This window comes from Lonchura striata, chromosome 1 (assembly GCF_046129695.1).
Source record: "Lonchura striata isolate bLonStr1 chromosome 1, bLonStr1.mat, whole genome shotgun sequence".
Classification (NCBI taxonomy): domain Eukaryota; kingdom Metazoa; phylum Chordata; class Aves; order Passeriformes; family Estrildidae; genus Lonchura; species Lonchura striata.
In genome coordinates, this window is record NC_134603.1 from 51,705,593 (window position 1) to 51,725,061 (window position 19,469).

The 19,469-nt window shown below is 40.2% G+C and overlaps 1 protein-coding gene across 5 annotated transcripts in view; it reads right to left on the minus strand.

Annotated features, from left to right (window-relative positions):
- Nucleotides 1–3,807: 3,807 nt before the first annotated feature.
- PPP4R1 (protein phosphatase 4 regulatory subunit 1) overlaps nt 3,808–19,469 on the minus strand; it is a 64,523-nt gene continuing 48,861 nt past the window's right edge. For all 5 annotated transcript variants that reach the window (XM_021525160.2, XM_021525159.2, XM_021525162.2 and 2 more), the window contains 9 exons: nt 15,999–16,174; nt 11,829–11,924; nt 10,363–10,548; nt 8,719–8,880; nt 8,117–8,217; nt 7,621–7,741; nt 7,386–7,520; nt 6,414–6,555; nt 3,808–4,850 (listed from right to left, as the gene is read on the minus strand). In XM_021525160.2, coding sequence (XP_021380835.1) covers nt 4,687–4,850; nt 6,414–6,555; nt 7,386–7,520; nt 7,621–7,741; nt 8,117–8,217; nt 8,719–8,880; nt 10,363–10,548; nt 11,829–11,924; nt 15,999–16,174 — 1,283 coding nt within the window. In that variant the 3' untranslated portion in view covers nt 3,808–4,686. The remainder of the gene's footprint in view (nt 4,851–6,413; nt 6,556–7,385; nt 7,521–7,620; nt 7,742–8,116; nt 8,218–8,718; nt 8,881–10,362; nt 10,549–11,828; nt 11,925–15,998; nt 16,175–19,469) is intronic.

A 19,469-nucleotide genomic window follows, 5' to 3' on the forward strand; every position in this document is an offset into this window, starting at 1 on the left:
TCAGCATGCACCTTCCCCTTCCCAAATCCCTCTTCTCTATGAACTCTAGTCCAGGAGAGGGGGAAGAAAACATTGAGCACAGCCTTGTTCACAACTCAGCAGATGACCATGGAAGTCTGCAGTCGCAGCATTTTGATTTGAGAGAAGGGAATAGTGCATCCCAGATTTCTGCACCAGTGAGCACCACTTGCTGACACACAGATGTGCCTGGGAGTCCCAAGGAGCTTCTGCTGCTGCACACTCCCACTGCTCAGTCGCTGCCTGGTGTCATCCCAGTGCAGGGCTGGAAGATGGGGGCAGGACATTCCTGCTGACAGCACTGCCTATAGGAAACAGTGTCAGGCACAAAGATCCAGGAGGTGGCTGGAAAAAACGAAAAAAAAAAAAACCAAAACCCTCAGCCAAAAGACCAGAAGAAACCATGAGATCAATGACCAGCACACACAAGAGAAATGGCGCCTGGGCCCCATTTGTGCCTTTGTTGGCACCTTACCCAAACTGAGTTTATTTGGGTTTTTCTTACACCACAAACCCAGACTGACTGAAAAATAAATGAAATTCCTTTTGATGTTCAAACAGTGCATCCCTCCTCCTCTCAGCCTTGCTAAAAAACATGCAGAGAAGTGTGCTCTGTACTTTCACCTGTCAGTCATGATCCCAAAGCACCTGCAGGTACTCCCTTTAAGGCATTTCCCACACAGAGCCATTACTACATGTCTACAGAAGTGGGTCACGGAATTTCAAGCAGACAATGATCAGAGAGCTGTAAGATGTTTAAACATTTGGTTATTTATCTCTGCTAAGTGACAGGGTATTTTAATCAGCTAGATGTAGTTCAACCTCAACAGCAACTGAACCCTCAAATAATCCCATTAACTTGGGCTCTTTATTTTTCTGATCTCAATAGAATCTTAATTAAAACTAGCAGGCAGAATCTGGAGGCACTCGGGTGGAGGGAGAAGGTCATGCAAAATAAGGTTTTCTGTCATACTTTCATATTTTAAGGCAGTCTCTCAGTAAGTCCTAACTCTGCACATAAAGAAATGATAAATCACTTGAAATATCCTCTCCGTGCTGGCACAGACAGGGAGACAAGCCTTTCCCATCAGTACCAGGGAGGACACAGTAAGTGGAATACAGAACCAGCTTTTTCCCACCTGCCTGACTCAGACTCCTCGTCCTTCACAAGAGGGCTGGAACCAGGTCAGAAAACATGAGCTGCACACCAGCTTCCCCAGCAAAAGACAAGGGACTAACAGGAGCCTTTGCCAGCATGAGAGAACTCAGAGTGCCTGAGCCATGGGACAGACTTTGCCCTCCTGCCCCTCTACTGCCAATTCCAATCAGCCACCTCTGCAGCCCAGCCTCTGCCAGTACAGGGCCAAGGGGCTGAGCACTAACAAGGCTGTAACAAGTACCCTGCTGTTGTGTTGTCCTAATGAGCCCACGGGGCCAGGACCTTGTGCAGCAGCCATCTGGGACATTCAGAACAGGGAAAAAAAAGTTTCCAAGCCTTGTTCATGTCTTAGTTATGCGCTGCAACCAAGACATGGAAATAAAAGAAGTTTCCTGTGAAGAAGTCTCATGAAGAAGATGCAAGATGAGTGAGCCAAAATATTAAATGGCAAACAATGAAAATTGCCTGTGAAGAACCAGACCGGTACTTGACCAAGCAGGTGAAGGTTGAGTGATGATACAGCTTTTGAAAACCATGAACCAACAGATGACAACTTGGGAGCCACCTCCCTTTCTGCTCAGGAAATCCTGATCAAAAGAGAAATTAACTGAGGTACAGAACTCAAATCTTTCCTCAGGAATGGCACCCAGGAGGCAATTCAGCAGGATCTCTGGCAGCGTCCCCAGGCACTGTCCCACAGAAGAAACAGTGCCCTTCAGCAGCACTAAGAACAAGGATGCACGTTCCCCAAACTCCATATCCTTAGGGAATAATGAAGATTGAATTACTGGCACTGCTAACACTGATGGCATGTGAAAATCCCTTATCAGAGTTCAGCAATAGAGTCCACAACCCTCAGGCTGTAGATCAAAATGCTCATGGGAAATGCTGAGAATAAAACAAAGTCTTTCCTTCCCCTCTGCTTCCTGGGAATCATCAAATGGAGCAGAAAAGATACAGATCCATGACATGCTGGGTGGAGGAGAAAGGACAGAGCCATTTCTCCTCTTCACTGAACATGATCTTCAATTGTTACATGAAAAGGGGATTCAGGCACTCTGAAACTGGAAACACTCAAGTCTTCCTTAGGAAAAGCTTCAAACTCTCCCTCCGATTCCTAGGCCTGCACCACCACTGCATAAATAAAAGCATCCAGAAGTTCTGTCTCATTTTTCAGCATAGAAGTGTTTTACCTTTAAGTAACTAGAAAATACCTAGAGATCAGATATAATCCTTCGTTTTACTGGACTAGTGGAAGAGTACATGAATACAGTGATGGAATTAGGTTGGGCCATGTTAATTTCAGACTCCAAACACTGGGATTTAAACCCCAATTCTCCTCCAGCAAACACTGTGCTCCATTCACAGTTAAGACGATGACCTGGACTATCCTCTGGTCTGAACAGGTCCTGTTCACCTCAGGAACTGCACACATGATTCAACTACAATTTAATTGCCATTAAACTCGGGCAAAAAATCCCTCAGATGATGGGATTTATGTTCTCTGAACAAAATGCAGAAGTTGATTGGACTTCAATGCATATTGCTACAATGGGAACCATTGGTCTGAGAGAAGATGAGTCACTTTCAGATGCTCTCCTTAGGGCAGCAGGGAGAGCTGCACTGCTCCCACATCCTGCTGCCATCCACAGCACTGCCACTCTGCCTAGTCCTCCAGGTTTTGCCAATTTTGAAAAGAAAAAGGGTCACGCATAGAAAAAACCTATTTATATTTATATATAAAAAATCCACACCAAAAAAGCAGATGAAACACACCTACAAAAAGTAATAAAGAAAGCCCACAAAAATCCTCAAGCCTAAAAGAAAAAAACCCTGCAATTTAGAAAATAAAACCTACTCCAAAAAACCCTAAACCCATCAACACTTCAAGGCAGACAGAGATGATTCTGCATCTTAACCACCTCCATGGCTGTGTTAAGGAGTACAAGAGCAGCCGCTGGGGAGTAAACAGCAACTTTCTGTTTACAAGAGAAGAAACTGCAGAATAATCTATTTTCAAAAAAAACAGGAGGTGAAAAAGATATCAGCCTAAGGCTCAGCCAGAGCATCAGGTACCTGACTGATAACTGAAAATGTTCTGCTAAAATACATCAAAGATAAGCTGCCACAGCCATTTCTACTTCCTCCGGGGAAAAAAAAAAAAGATTCACACACTTTGGATTCCGAAGGCTGGAAGAAAGGCAATTTAAGGAAGTTGTCCCTGGAAGACAAAGGAGATACTGGATCAGTAATTTTAAATGAGAGGAAAGGAAAGCAGTCAATGGACTGCAGGCAGGTTAAGGGCAGTTTGGACTCACAGTTTTCTGTAAATCTTACTGAGGTGGATGTTCAGAGTTACTTCTAGCCAAGATGCCATTTCAGGCTGGAGGCAACAGGTTCCCAACCATAAAGGGACACTTGAAAGAACCCAGCAAAACCTCAACAATATGGTCAAAGCACACCTGTGCTGTAGCATATTCCATCCCAAACTGCAGAATTCTTCATGATCATTAAGCAAACTCCTTGCCCCTGAAATAGCCACCAAAGTTCAGAAAACTGAAATAAAAAGTCCACTTAAATTTCAAACTTGTTTTTTTAATGTCTTAAAAACGTCACAAGATTTCTTTCCATCTTATTAATAAATTTTATTTGGACAAGTAAAGAACAACTTGTATCACAACAGCTTTTAAACAACAAGATTAGACTGCAGCACTCCAAGGAGGCTCACAGATATGTACAGTATATGAAGAAAAAAGTTGCACCTTCAGAGCTGATCATGATCAAATTAAAAATACCTGACTTAAAGTATATGTGCTAATAAATTTCCTTTAGGTCATGACCAGCATGAAAATAATTAGGACACGGGTACTCAGCAAAGTTTTCTGCTAATGGATACAGCAATATGCTGCATTTAAGGATTAAAATCAGATTCTAGTTTAGTGTTAGCACTGAGCCCTTAAGAGAAATCCAAATTTCTACTTTTGCCATTTACAAACATCAAAACTATTCTCACTTAAGGGTGTGCTGAGCTGCACACAAATCGAGTCCTTGACTGATAAAAACTTTAGCTTTAATACTGGAGGTCTCAGTCCCTGTACAAACTCGCCTCTCTGGCCATTCCACCCATCAGCTGCTACAGAAAATACTTGCTAAGTTAACTCCTCAGGAGAAACAATGCAGGTCCTCTGGAAATCATCACATCCTTTCTAAAATGAAAATGATCTGCCAATTCAAGTTTCATTTGTTCAGGAAGACAGAAGATTTAAGGCTTCGGTGGCAAAAATAATCCTCTGAGCAGTGTTTTTCTAAAGTCAAGCTGACACAGGTACATTTACTTTGCCTTGACTTAAAATCCCTGGTTATCAGGTTTAGAAAACATCCGCCTGTTAAATCTGGCAAGAAATCCCTCCTTCCAAAGAGGTTGCTCTAAATCAACCATTATAGAAGCATTTGAGGATAGTTGGTTTAATTTTTTTTTTTTTTTTTTTAATTATAGCAACATTCAGAACTTAGTAAGTTGATGAAGCAGTGCTCATGGCATCATCCGCAATTTTGGTACTGGCAGGGTGGATGCTCGCAAAGTACTTGACGTCACTGTCACCATCCATTTGAAGAGCCATAATTGTTTGTTCCACAGCTTCTTGGTGAGAGTTGGCAGAATTCAGGAAATACTCTGTAAGAGAAAATGCACAAAACTTATGGGAGGAAAGGACAGCAGATACTTCAATGCCAACCTCAGTGTACCAAGTGAGACATAAAATTTCAGAGGACAGTGCACTCTTACAGTCCAACTGGAATATCTGAGCAGGCACACAAGAATTCACCTTAATGAAAAAAATCATTCCACGTTTCAGAGTGCAGTTGTTCTATGATGCTGTTCAAGTACAGGATTTCTTCAGTATAAAAGGGTAACAAACTCCATGGCCAAAGAGGAAGGAAAAGCCTGCAAACAACTCCAGATGAGAATGCTTGTATTTGTGACAGAGGAAAGATACCATCAATACATGGCCATGCCACTTCAACTCCCTGCCAGCCTTGCCAAGTAATTTTCAAACGACAGACCTAAGGTAACACGAAATAAGAGTGGAAGAAATTCCAACATTCAACACTTTCGATGAAGCACAGAACACAACGTGCATAAAAGCAGCATAAATACAAATGGATCACAGGAAGATTAGTTGAGATCTGAGGTTTAAAAACTCCTGAACTGATTTTTTAAATCTGCCTTTCCCAACCTATCCACCCTTCCTAATCATACACAGAACACCTCTGAGGCAGAGGCTACCTGTGCCCTAAATTTACATAATGGCAATGCAGAATGGAGGTGCACTATCAAATACCAATGCCACACGAGAGCAGGAAGAACAGTGACATCCTTGGCACAGTTAACAGACGATAAATCTGCCCATCAGCTGATTCATCTCAACTGTCTCCATATGCTTCCTCAGTCAGCATGCACAAGGCAGCTCCCAGCAGCCCAGTGCTCAGCAGTCCTCAAGCCAGTGTATAGTGTTGAGAGTGGAAGTGACCAGAAATGGATGAAGTATTCCAAGTGTGGACACTCTGCTGTCTTACAGAATAGCCTAATACTTCTAATGCTGCTTTCCTTTATGGTGCTTTGGACTCTTAAGTACTGGTGATTCTGCTGGCACCTGCAATGCACCGGGGATGCTTTCCTAAGCACATTTTCTCTGCAATTTGAGAGTTGCATGTCTTAGTTCCCTGAAGAGAATCCAGGAGCTTTCTTCCCACTGCTACCATAAAATATAAAGCCCAAAAAAAAACCAGCCATCTCTTCTCCCCCAGTGAGAAAACAAATGGTGGTTTATATTTGTGTGTATTTTTCTTATTCTTATTACACAGAATATCAACTTTTTTTTTTTTTTTTGGTAACTAAATAAAGGGCACTGTTCAACAACTTCATAGATGCTAGTTGCTCACTTGTGCTTTCTGATGACACCTCTACCAAGTAGCTCATTCATGGAAAATTACACCAAAGGAACAGTCTGGCACATGAGCAAGAACTCATTTCCTCAGCATTACACAACAGCAGGTTGGATACCACAACAGGGTCACAGGTTCATGTCAGCCAAGGTAACATCTCACACCAAAGAGACGGTAAAAGCAACAGTGGGCCTCATCTGATGTTGCTTCTTCCTTCCCAGCTGAATTAGGAAAGCTGAGGGACAAAAAACCCCTATGCAGTCAGCCCATTGCAACTCCTTCTGCCACTAACCTTTCTCTAAAAGGGTTTGCTTCAATGTTTTTGCGAGCAGGACTCGAACATTTGGAACCTTGTCAGACGCCAAGTGTAGTAAGTGTGGCAACAGATGCACAGCAAACTGGTCCATGGGCAGGCAGTCATCTTCAATGATAGTCTGGCAGGAACACAGAGGCAATTTCATTAAATTTCAGCACAGGGAGGATGAAATCTCAACACAATCAGAAACCTGGAACTCCCTTTTTTCCCTTTTATTTTTTTTAATCAATGTACCACTTGAAAACAGGAGAGAAAAGCAGAAGACCTTTACAATCCTTGCCACAGTTAATTTAAGTCTTTGTTTAAACTAGATACTATATTGAGACAAAAATGGTTATTATCAATAAACACCTCTTATACCAAAACATTTCTCAAAATAAGCTCTAAGCTCACATTTCTCCAAACACTTCAAAGAACTGTCCACCTGGGCAGCAGCCACAGTGGCTCCCAGTCTGCACCTCTGCTACAGCCTCCAAATTTGACCATTTATTTGGGATCCCAACTAGTTTCAACTCCTGCTTGTTCTGCTGAGAATGCATTGGTTTTGACCAAGCTGCACAAGTTGGTTGAAGAGGTACAGGCAGCACATACTCATTGACTTCTAAAGATTTATTATACAAATCTCACTTCATGCTGAGCAACAAAACAGCTTCCCAACTCAGCGATTATTTTGCACTCTATATTCAATATCAGATTTGATGACCTGGAGCTAATATGCTGAGCTAAAGATGCAGTCAAATTCATCTATAGAGAAACAGAGAACAAAAAAGACATGAAACTATTCCCTTGGAAACCATGTTCTCAAATATTCACCAATAGAGTGTCAATGGACAGCTGGAGAGTTCCAGTCCCCTTAATTCTGATCACCGCCACCCCTCAAACAAAAACAAGCAACGAACAAAAATAACTTCCCCCAAACCCCAGAATATAAATGAAAAGATGTTTCACCTGGCAAATAAAGACAAAAGTCTGCCGACCAGACCATTTGTGGCATCTACAGAACTTCTCAACAAGTTCATTCATGAGGTCTACCACGAAGGTTGGTGTTGAAGCCATGTACAGCTTTTTTACCATTTCACTAACCTTGAAGAAAGGAGAAGGAAAAAAAAGTAAATAAAAATGTTACCTCCTGACCACCAACACTCAGAAGTCTGACATCCTAAATTTATTTAGCTTGCATTACCAGCTTGTAGGAAATCCAGCGGACAGAGGACACTTTATCTGCACAGAGGCTGAAAGCAATAGGCCGCAGGTAGTCATAGATGTCCCTGGCACTGTACAGGTCTAGAAGCAAAATCAGCTGCCTACAAGATGAAAGAACCAAAGAGAGTATATCACAGTAAGAAAAAAGGCAGCTTAACTGAGAATCATCATTTATATGACAACACTTATCAAATATGCAATGTGGCCATAATGAAGTTACTGGGAAATAAAATCTGTTTTTCAGTTGCCATCATCTGGACTGTGGGTCACTTGCAAATACCAAACTGCCACTTATTCACAATACTGACAGTACAACTACTGGGAATTTTTAAGCAAGGAGGACATGTGGAGGAGGAGAAGGACCACCTACTAATCAAAAATTAAATTAAGAATATCACTGCAAAACATCTCTTATATGATTTTCACATTTTTAAATATCCACAGTAATAAAACTAATCATTCTGAAAATCACATACTCGGCCAGCTCAGCACGGAAACGCCAGTTCCTGCTGTTATCAGTCACCAGGAATTCCTGAAGCTGATAAAGATACTCTCGTCTTTTGTCAACATGAAGAAGCTGAAACAGTAAACACAAACTTACATAAAGAGCTACAGGCTACAATCAGCAGACAGAACAAGAGCTTTAAATACAACTAATGAAACACTCTTTTTATTTAAAAAAACTTTAATCTTTAGCAACAGTGTTGCTTTCCTGGGCTAAACCATGTAATGCTTAAGACTAAAATCACATGGGGCACACTACTGAAAGGAAAATGTGATGAGTCTCTCCCTTTACTCTAAGAAAGGAGGTGTAAACAGACAAGACAGTTTTAGGATTTGTGTCTCTCAGCTCCAGAAATGAGGCAGTTACAGAGAAACCTCTACAGAAATTTGACAAGTAAGGTGTAGGCAGATTAAAGCCCAAAAAAAAAAAATCATATACTGAATAAACATGAACAAAGCTCTTCAGAGAAAATAAAGTAGCAGCAACACAGATCTTTTGCAACATATATTACAGTATTCAATAGATATCTGCAGAGATTCCCACAGAGTTACATGGGAAGGAACACAGACATACCTTCAGGAAGTCATGCAAGTGTTTGAGCACACCTATCCTCACTTCATCTAGGTCCTTCAAAAAGCCATTGAAGACAGGAACTAAATCTCCAGCTGTAAGCTGGTCTCCAAGGATGACAGCAAGTTCATGTATAGAAAATGCCAGTGTCCGCCGAACCTTCCACTGCAACATAAACAAATCAATGTTATTGATCCAAAGTGCTCCAGTCAAACCTGAGGATCAGTATCCAAGCTGGACTCCCAGCAAATTCCACCACTTACAAATATCTTTACAGAATCTTTATAGTGTCTCATGTAACAACTGAAAATTACACTGGAAATTTGAAATGTAGAAAAAAAAAGAAATGCAAGAGAAGACAAATGACAAGGTATCACCTTGAATATCAAGGAATTAATAAAATAATATTAATCAAAATATTTTAATCTTCCAAGTCCCAGGAAGCAAAATAGTATTCCTGACATCAGTGCTCTTGCACATATTACTTTTTGCTTTAAATTCTTTAGCTTAAATTAGTTTCATGCTACTATTCTCTCATTCTAAAATTAAAATTATCTCATTTTAAAATTAAATTAGTAAGATATATATACCATAATATTTCAGCTGGGATATTTTAGCTTCCATAATAGGTTAAGTTTCTTCCACAATTAGTGCCCAGCAACCCAAGAACGAGCGAAGCTTTCAGACACCCTAAATTGAGGGCACATTGTTTAATTCAAGTAATTATTTCAAAAAAGTATTTTAAAAATAAAATAGCATCTATTCTTTAGCCAGCACTCTCCAATTAGCATGAACACTGTTCTTTTGCCCTGGTTTGGTGATCCAGTCTTAATTCAGATTAGACTGGCGATAAATTCTGGACACTTCTGAACATAGGGGAATTTGTTTTTACTTATGTTTTAAATTTATTAGCTGGTTGTTTTTAATGGCTGTAAAGGAGCCTGGAAAACATGAGCAATAGCCATGTATAAAATTAGTCACTATGTATCACTGAGAACTGCTGCTCTGACAGAACAAGCAGCAAGTTCAAGAGAGGTGAAGCAGTCTGAGAATATTTTAAAAAATTAAAAGAGCATCTCCAAAAAAGGAAACAAAGGAGGTCTGGGAAACAACTGTAAACCACAAAATGCAGAAGGCCACCTCCTTACCACCTGACAACAAGGCAAATGCTGCTATTTCCAGGATTTGTTTTTAAAGCAGCAGTGCTGCTGCATGGTGATAGCGATGTTATTCCTGTATGACTAATTGGATGTGGCACCAAGGCCTGGTGTGAGGCTGACTCACTGAGCTCCAGACATGTCTGCAGGGGCATGTCTACTCAGCAGCACAGCCCAAATTCTCAAACCTAGGAGGCTCCCAGACTCTGCCATAAGATCTCAAGCACACACAGGAAATCGGAAACCTGTCTTCATTTTCCTCCATATCCCACTCTAAACTGCCCATTTCTTTACTACCTGGGCACCACATACCCCTGCTTCCTCTGAAACAAGCACTGCACCATCATTCCTTACAGGATAACCAGTGATGGAAAGCTCTGTGTTAAAAAGCACAGCAGCCCAACATCCACCAAACAAGAGCAGCCACTACAGAGGCTCCAACGAGTCTTTGTCATATCACAGAATTTCAGACTTTCATGCTTGAGCCCACCTGCATGTCAGATGCCAGAGTCTCGTAGGTGTCTTTCAGGCAGTGCCAGTTCTGCCTGCCCAGGGTCAGCGCCACGCCGGGCAGGCTGTAGGCACAGTGCTTGGCAATCTCCGTGTCCACTGTTTGTGCGCGGGATGGATCAGTCATGGATAAATACTGATCCAGCAAGGCTTGAGGTACAACATCCTGCAGCAACAGAGAGGCAGAGCATCCACACTATTTTCACTTACTCCTCATAAGGCTCACTATAATTCCTGGGCACTCTTCCCACTTTTTTTCCCCCCAACTATAGAATACTATTTAATTACAGCTCCTTAATAAGAGCACAACAGTTTTGTATCTGCTGAGTTCCACCAAAAGGTACCAAAGAAACAATAACGTGACTGGGGGCTATTTGAAAATATACAGTCCAACTCAAGAGAGGAGCAAGTGGACAAGTCTTCTTAGGGAGTCTAGGAAATGGAAAGACTGCATTCTACCCTTTGCAAACATTCCAGCTCACACGTTGTGCAAATTGGCCATTTAATGTCATCCATAAAGACAAGTAAACACAAATTATATGACTTGCTCAAAAAACCCTTTCCTAATTCTCTCCAAATCTTTAGAAGGTGGAGAGAAGAAAAATAAATTAAAATGCCTTGGGGAGGCAGGGAAGCGGAGTGAGCTGAGTACAGTGTGTTCAATACTGCTTCCAAACTCCCTGAACAGTCAACAGGGAGAAAGAGGCTTCTCCAGAGACAAAGAGATCTCTGGTGAAGAACTACCCTTCTGTCCACTGAGGAATCAAAGCATCTGAACAAAAATTCTGTGAAAACCTTTTTACTATGCCTTTGCTTCAGCTGTGTCAGGGACTGAGTCTATTAAAGGGTGCACAAGAGCATTTGCCTAACACAGCTGCTGAGTAGCTCCACTGACAAGAACAAGTGAGGGACTGAGGTTCCCACTCAAGCAGTCACGCTGATGCACAGTGGCAATGTAATACCAGACTATGGAACAACAAACATTTGATTCCTTTTGGAAAAAATACCAGAGGCAGTTCCAGCTTAATGAAACACTTTCAAAACTGTTCAGAAAAAAGCTATCAAGGGGTGGGGGTGGTTCCTCTTAAAACATGTAATAAAAAAACCATCCTGTTTCCTCAATAACCTAAGTCCCATTACAGCATGGTTCCCATCGAAAACTAAACCAAATGAAACACAGTCTGAGGATCTATGAAAACTATTATCTCATGTCAAAATAATATTGTCATCTCTCATGCATAAATGTAACAGAAGCAACTGTTAAATGAAGCCATTGACTCTGGAAACAAGGACTATTTTAAAACTACTTAACTTAGAGATATTTAATAGAAACTAGATCATGCCAGAAATGACTGAATGAAAAAGGTGATAAAGGAAATACCCATATATGTTAAAAAAATCACTTATCTGCTACATATAAGAAAATCGGAAGTCACTATCATTTACCTGTACTTTGGATTTTCTTTCTTCTTCAGGGCTGAAACTACTGTTGGTACTCAAATCTGAATCATTATGAATATAGTGAAGTGTAGAATCCATACTCTGGAAAAAAAAGAAAATTAAAAGACACATAAAACACACTCTAAGATTAAACACAAAAGAAATACCAACATCAAGAAGTGCTGTCCTCACCTCAGAGTCTATTTCTTAGATTAAAGGAATGTATGTTTTAATATCAAATACAATTTTGCTGCAGCTCAAAATCAAAAGGTCTGCAAGATAAATCTGCTTTTAATTTCAAACAGAAGCTCCTCTTACTCTGCTCCATTTTGGTTTTTATGGAATGAAAATCACAGGAGAGGAGTACTTTTGAGACTGCATTAAGGAAAATATAATTAACATGTGGGTCCCATTGCTTCTCCCCTGAATGGAAAGTAAGAAAACACCTGTAGCTGATTTTGATGAATTTTTTGCTTTGGATTTATGCTAGAAAATGGTCAAAACAAAGCCACCCTTCACACGGAAGAGGAGAGCCTGATGAGACTCATGCTGTTGCACCCTTCCTGGACGTGATTATTTTATAATCTTTCCTGGATAAGCTTCACCTTATAAAACTGAGTCCTACTTAGCCACAGCTACTGACAAGAGTCATAAATTCTCTCAGCAGTCCTATTAAAATAATTTTCAGCACTCATTTTAGCACCCTGGCTGCACATCTGGGCCTTGAGGAGTGGCAGAGGTGTGATGGGCTGCAATGACCTGCCCTGCTGGGGGGATGCAGCACCGATGCTTTCGGTACAAGTGCAGCTCCCAAATACAAAGGGCCTCGAGTAACACACCATGAATTTCAAGCAGTATGCGATGAATATCTGAAAGGTAGATCAGGCTGCTGTGTGACGGAACAGGACAAAGGCATTTTTGCTAGATTTGAGCCAAGGTATCTATCTATTCACAAATGCTGCAGGGTGAGCTCCTAGGGTCAACACAAGAAACAAGAACATGCCCGCTTCCACAAGCTGTTCAGATTGTTTTGACAACGAGAATTTTCCAGCAAACTACAAACTTCTTCCAAAAAAAGCCTCCAGGATACAATCTGTCTTCCTTGGTTTGACTTCAGACAGCTGCTTTTTTCCTTCTGCACAAGCTGCTTTCATCTAAGCACTGGGCTGTAATTTTAGCTGGTGAGGTATAATTACAGGTGATAAAGAACAGGCAGAGCTGTGAGGCAATTGCGTATCTCTGGCACAGCAGTCCATGTCACCTGTCAGGCTTAGGAAGCAGCAGCAGCAAGACAGTCTTAAAAGACCCAAGGAAAGAACAGATTTGCAAGCAACTCCATAAATAAATGTGTCCAGCAGCACACAGCTCCAACTGTAAAACCTCCGGAGGCTCTGAAAACTACCTCTGCAGGATTTTAGTTTAACAGTCAATTCCTCCTTCATTCTTTTTTAGCCTTTTGTTTGTTTGTTTTTTTTTTTCCCTACAAAAGAGACTATTTTCAGCATTGCCAGTCACCAGCTTTGGTATCATGCAAATCAAGGAATTATGAGGCAGCCAGCCCACTCAAAACCTAGTGACTTCCTAGTGACTTCCCAGTTTGCATGGGACCAGAGGTTAGTCATCTATTCTGTTACAATAAAAATGAAAGGACTCCACCTCATAATCCCTGCTACCTCAGTTCTAAAAGCTTAAGCTTAAAAGTATCATACTTTATGGACTGAACCAAGTCAAACAACTGAAAATAATGGAGGGTGTCAACAAATGGGAACATTTTTATTCAGCCACTTTTAAAGTTAAATACGCATTCCAGAGAGGAAGAGCTTCAGTAGAGAGGAACGACAGCCATCAGTCTGTATTTCGGTGATGCAGTATCTCCACCCCTGAAAAGTAAGTTCCATCTGTACTTCCTCCATGCACACACCAAACTGAACATTGCAGAGAGCCAGGACACAAAAATTTAGCAGGGTTTAAGCCTGAAAGCTTCTTGTGTACCAAACGCAAAATTTTTGCCATGGCCTTACAGATCTCTAAGGCTAAGCTTCCCTTGGCTGTGTAACAAGAGCTCTGGGGCTGTGCTCCAAAGATCTCTGCTCTGTGTCAAGGGTTGCACACCAGGATAAGCGGTGCTGGTGCTTCCTGACAGAGCAGCTGGCCCAAACAAAGAAGAGGCCAGTGTCAGGGGCCCATCTCCTCCTGGCATCTATCCCATTCTTAGAGAGAGATACTGTGCCAGACAGGAGTGGGAAGGGTTTTAGTCCAGTTTCCTTTCTCCCTCTACCTCCAAATATAAACAGACTCTAGCACTCATCCCCTTATCAAACCTTATAAAGAACATATAACCTAAAGAAAATAAAAACAGTGCCTCTTGAGAAAAAATAAACAGCTGACCTCAACAAACAAGCTTCATCATATCCCAAAAATCTTACTGGTCCACTCTATTACATAATTTATTTTCATTTGAACAGAGAATATCTAACATGCAGCAGTAACTCCTTCATAAGCCAATACAGCTGCCAAAGGACAAGCAGACTGTGGTTTTCCTTAATGGTATATGTGCAGAACTGTGCAGGCTGCACTCAAATATAAAATGCTGGAGAGCTTGATTTCTCTGAAGTATCAAGTGTCTTACTGACACACTGCTATGCTGAGACTTCAAGAGAAGACAAGAAGAAAAAAATCACCACCACAACAAAACCCTAACTAAACTAAAAAACCCCAATAACCATCTGTGAAAATCAGAGGTCTCTTCACTGCTAGGGGCAACAGTCTACTTGCTCAACAGATCACACCTTGATTTCCAGAATTCTAGGTCATCTCTATAATATCTGCTCACTTGTAAAATGAGGACTTGATTCAGTGCCAGTAGCAAACAAGAAACTGACAGATTAAGAGCATTCTTTTAAAGCATAAAACTGAGAAAAGTCAACATATACCAGCAATGTGACTGGTTCTTAAATTTTCTGTCAGCACTATATTCTGTATACAAAAACATAAAACACAGGACAGGTCCCTCCACACAAACACCACCCTCACCACTCCTCAAAATTCTTAAGAATGGAGGATAAATATACACAGTCATTTTAGGTTAGCATTAGAAATAAGAGATCCTATAATAAAAAAAGCATTTTGAGCCTGACATAAAGAAACTGGAGACAGGCAGGTGTTTTTGAAACAAACCAGATTTGTAAAGTTAAATTACGGTTGTGTATAATCAGCAGTATCCAAGTAAATATCACATTCCTGAGCTCCTTGTATGTTTTTGGTCTAGATGGTAGTCCAACAGCTTAGAGAAAAGGTTAATTCAATGTCATCAAGAAATACTGCTCTAGTTAAAGAAGGATGAAAACGTCTGCACTGAACTGATATTAACTCCTAGACATTTCAAAGACGCTTGTCAAAATTTCATCTGGAAAACACAATTTCAGTAGTATAATTCAACAAATCACTTGCTCTAATTTTATGGAGCCTATTTTGGAACCACTGCCTTCTGCAACAGCAGCATTTAATTCCACCTGAGTTTGTAGCATTATCTGCAGTGAACATAGTGGATTTGGCCTGACACAGCAAAGAACAGAAAAGAGTATCAAATGCAAGAACTACAGTCCGTCAGGGAACAAGGAGAAGGGTTGAAGAAGTAACTGCAGAAAACTTCAAGGTGTTACTGAGTGCTAGAATAACCTTCTCTTTCAGCAGGAAACACAACATCTCAATTGCAGGTTCTGAACTTCTCTGATGCAGACCAGTAAACCACAATAACTCAACAGGGAGTAAAGGGAAAAAAGTATCTCATTCTCCAGCTTTAGGGAGGGGCACTGTGGAAGAAGATTCACTCATTATTGGCAGAGCATCTGTTTTAAGCAAGGCACTTTCGCATGAATAAAATGTGGCAGCATTAGAACATCTTCAAATGCAACAGTCACAACAGAGATTTTAACAGAAACAGTTTAAATAATTTACACGGACAAGCACAGAACTGGCAAAAACAAAGCCATCCAACACAACCCATTTTATTTTAGTAGCTAGCACTTCAATACCATCCAACAAAAGGGAATGCCACAGTAACCAAAAGTAGAAAGCATTTGGCTGCAATCCTCACATGAATGCAAATTACAGCTCTGTTACTAGAGCCCTGGAAATCCTAATGGGAAAAAATGAAGTAGAAAACTCTCTTCTTACCTCAACAGTGTCACCAATTAAAGGCACAATATCACTCAGTATAGGTTTAAAACTTTGTTGGTCATTGATGGTTATTTCAGTCTGTGAATCTGTTCCCTTGCCAACACTGGCCATCGTCTCTTCTTGAGGATGCAAACTGGATGCTCTGAGTGCAGCAGACAACACCTCCACTTGTGCTGCAGTACATGAAAGAGAAATACATGAGAGACTAAACTGCAATATAACTTTAAGCAAGTCCACAGATCAACTTTTAGACAGAGACTAATTAATTAAAAGATGGCAGAGGAACTACAGGAGAGTCACATCCACTTAAGATCATATTGGTAAATCCCAAACTAGGGAGCAATTAAGCACTAGATTAACACCCCACTCTTTTTCTAGGGTACTCAACCAAACCACAGTCCAGTGAAATTTGTCCCTAAAGCTAAAATAAACAAACAAACCCTATAACCTAAGAAGAATAAAGAGACTGCTGTTACGGCAGGATCAGCCTTCTAACAATTTTAGTAAATATTAATGGTGCAAGTAGTTTTTTTGGGCAGAACAGCCTATGAATAATAACTTACAGACTGGGCCATTTGTGGAAGGTGGGACTAAGAGAAAGAGGAATAAAGTAATTCAAATAAAGATTAAGAACAGGTTTTGTAATACACAAAGGATTTCAGTTCTGAGAAGTTGTTTCTCCCTCTATATATGTTAATTAAATTCTTACATTTTAATAGCAACTCTAAAAGAAGATCTATATAGAAAGATGTCAGACCCAATACTTCAGCCTTCCTGGATCCTCCAAACAAATAAGAAGGTTGCACTGTCTGATGTTCTCTTATTCATCTAAAGAAGGCATTAGCACTTCATATTCTGCTACCCACTCTTTTGGTAAAGATCCAGCAGTTCCGAGGCTGCTCTGCTTTCCATCCCGTTGTTTACTGGGAATTAGAAAAAGCTCTGTTGAGCAATGCTCCTTGGATATAGCCTGACCTGAGATCAGGTATCACAGGCAATCTCAGTTGCACAAGTGACACAGAATCCAGTGCAGATTAGTCTACCCTGCCACTCTCCTCCTCCACTTCTTTCCAAGAAGGCAAGGAGGAATCATCTCCTCACTTATTAAATTTATCCAGCCATACGGAAGATCTATTCCTCATAGATTTTGTCTTTTCCAAGGTTTCTTAAATGTTCACTGTGAAATTACATGACAACCCATATGCTTGTTTTTAATTCCATATTGCCATACTAAACAACAGAATTCTGAATTTCTCCCTCTAGCATTTTGAATATGGTTGTTAACAAGTACTGAACAAAGAAAGTTGGACTAATTTCTAGACAGAAGAAACAGATATGATATACAACTGTTAAAAGAAACAAAAATTGTTAACTCAGTAAAATCTTAGATTTGAAGCATTAGCAAAATCTAGCAAAACTTGGAAAACACATTGTGGATTCACTGGTTTGTTGGTAGAGTCTGATGAGCAGGAATAAAGACAATTCTTTACAATATGCAATGGTAACTCTCTAACTCTGTCCAATTCTGATAAAATAATCCGAAGATATTCTTGATGTATTATTTATTACTGTATTCCTCAACAAGACACAGAAAAAAAAAAACTGCTAAAAACCAAGTATAACCAACATTATACTAATACTTCCACTATACAACATGTGAAAAATATAGTTTAAATATATATTATATATATTATAATTAAACATAAATATATAAAAATAAGGAATTTCACAATTTCTACGATTAGTAAGAGACTGCTACAACCTTACTCTTCAAGTATTACTTCATTGACAATAAAGTTATGTACTTTAAGACCCATGAGAATAAAACAGATCAAGGTCAATAAATTTCTGGAAAACTTAAATGTTAAATAAATTACCCCCAAAACCAGGCAAAATACGTGGTTATGCCAGGGCAATAAATGCCTGGCTTATTTCCAAACTATTTTCATTTCAAGAAATCAAAGAAGAAAATGAAAAACAGTTACATTCTGCTGCTCCTCATCTCTCATGAAGAGATTTCCTACTGACATGAGATAGGCAATGGTTTCCAGAAAATCATTTCAAATTCAAGTCAAGGATAAGGCTCCCCTTTCCTGCATGACAGAGCAGTACTTCAAGAAGGGAATCTCTGGCTAACCAGCTTTCACAACTACCATCAGTAAAAACTGGAGTGCAAAGGTCAGTTTTGCACATAGCACAGAACTCAGGTAAAGTCAATGTTCACTGGATCTCAGACCATTCATTAACTCTTTCTTCAACTTTTGCTTTAGGTGAGATGTATTTTTAAACAAAAAAGTATTTAGTCTTGGCTACTGTACCTGCATCCTAAAATAACTGTCACAATCTGTAAATTCTAAATCACATTTTATCTGGTCTTACTGAATTTCCTGGTTTTCAGGAGTTTCTGTCCTTTCAATAAACCTTATTGTTTTTTTCTGTTTCTCCTGATGTTTCACTAGAAGACATTGATTTTTTTCCCCCCCTTTCTTTCTTTTTTGCTAAAGGATCAGCCTTCTGTACCCTCACTTCTTACTCAAAAGCTATGAGCTGCAATAATGGGTACAGAGATGAAGTAACTGAAACATAAGAACAGAGTTTCTTCTCCACTTACCCCTCACCTGTTCCGCTAACAACATATTTTTGACTTATTGCAGGCAGCACCAGTAACCTAACTTACTTATAAACATAGTTCTTATAAGGGAATGGCTGGTTTGTCCACATTAGGTCTCCTTTTGGCCAAGCAGCTTGTATCCAGCTGGCTTAGGCCACCGTTAGCCTCAGTAGCCTCCTCTAGTCCCCCAAATAATATTAAGGAAAGCTGACATTACATGATTTAGCCCTTTCTATGCAGATTGTAAGATAAAGCCAGTTGAAGAAAGTGTCTGTGGAAAGAAAAATAAAAAAATAAAAACATCTGAGGAAAAGAAAAGTAATCTCTGAAGGAGTGAAGACAGCAGCAGTCTCAGGGAACTGGAAAAACGTGACCTGAAAAAAGATCCTGTGATAACTTTTAAAAAGCTGGCATATTTCACAGGAACGTGCAGGTTCCCATCTCCCAGTCTGAGACCTTCCAGATGTCTGGCCAGTGGATTGGAAAGGTCCTTTCAAGGGAGATTAGAATAGCAGTGCTTAACTTTGCACAGCCCATGTAGCTCTGCTAGCCAGCAGTTTGCCTGTGAAAACACAGGCTCTCTTTATCTTGGTTGCTGATTTCTCAATCACCTATTACTCAGATTTATCACTTTGGCAATAAGCTAGCTCTGGAAGGAAAACCCCAGGGTAAAGAGTGAGATTCAGGTGAAGCAGTTCATCCTTTTTTGAGAATGAGATTAGGGAAAAAATATTCTATGATGGTTACTGATTACTGTTAAAAAAGTGTTTTTGCTGAAGAACTCATCAGTCCTCATGCCTTGAAGCCAAGCTCTAAGGCTTGAAATAGAAACTGCTCTATTGAGGTGTACTGCAGAA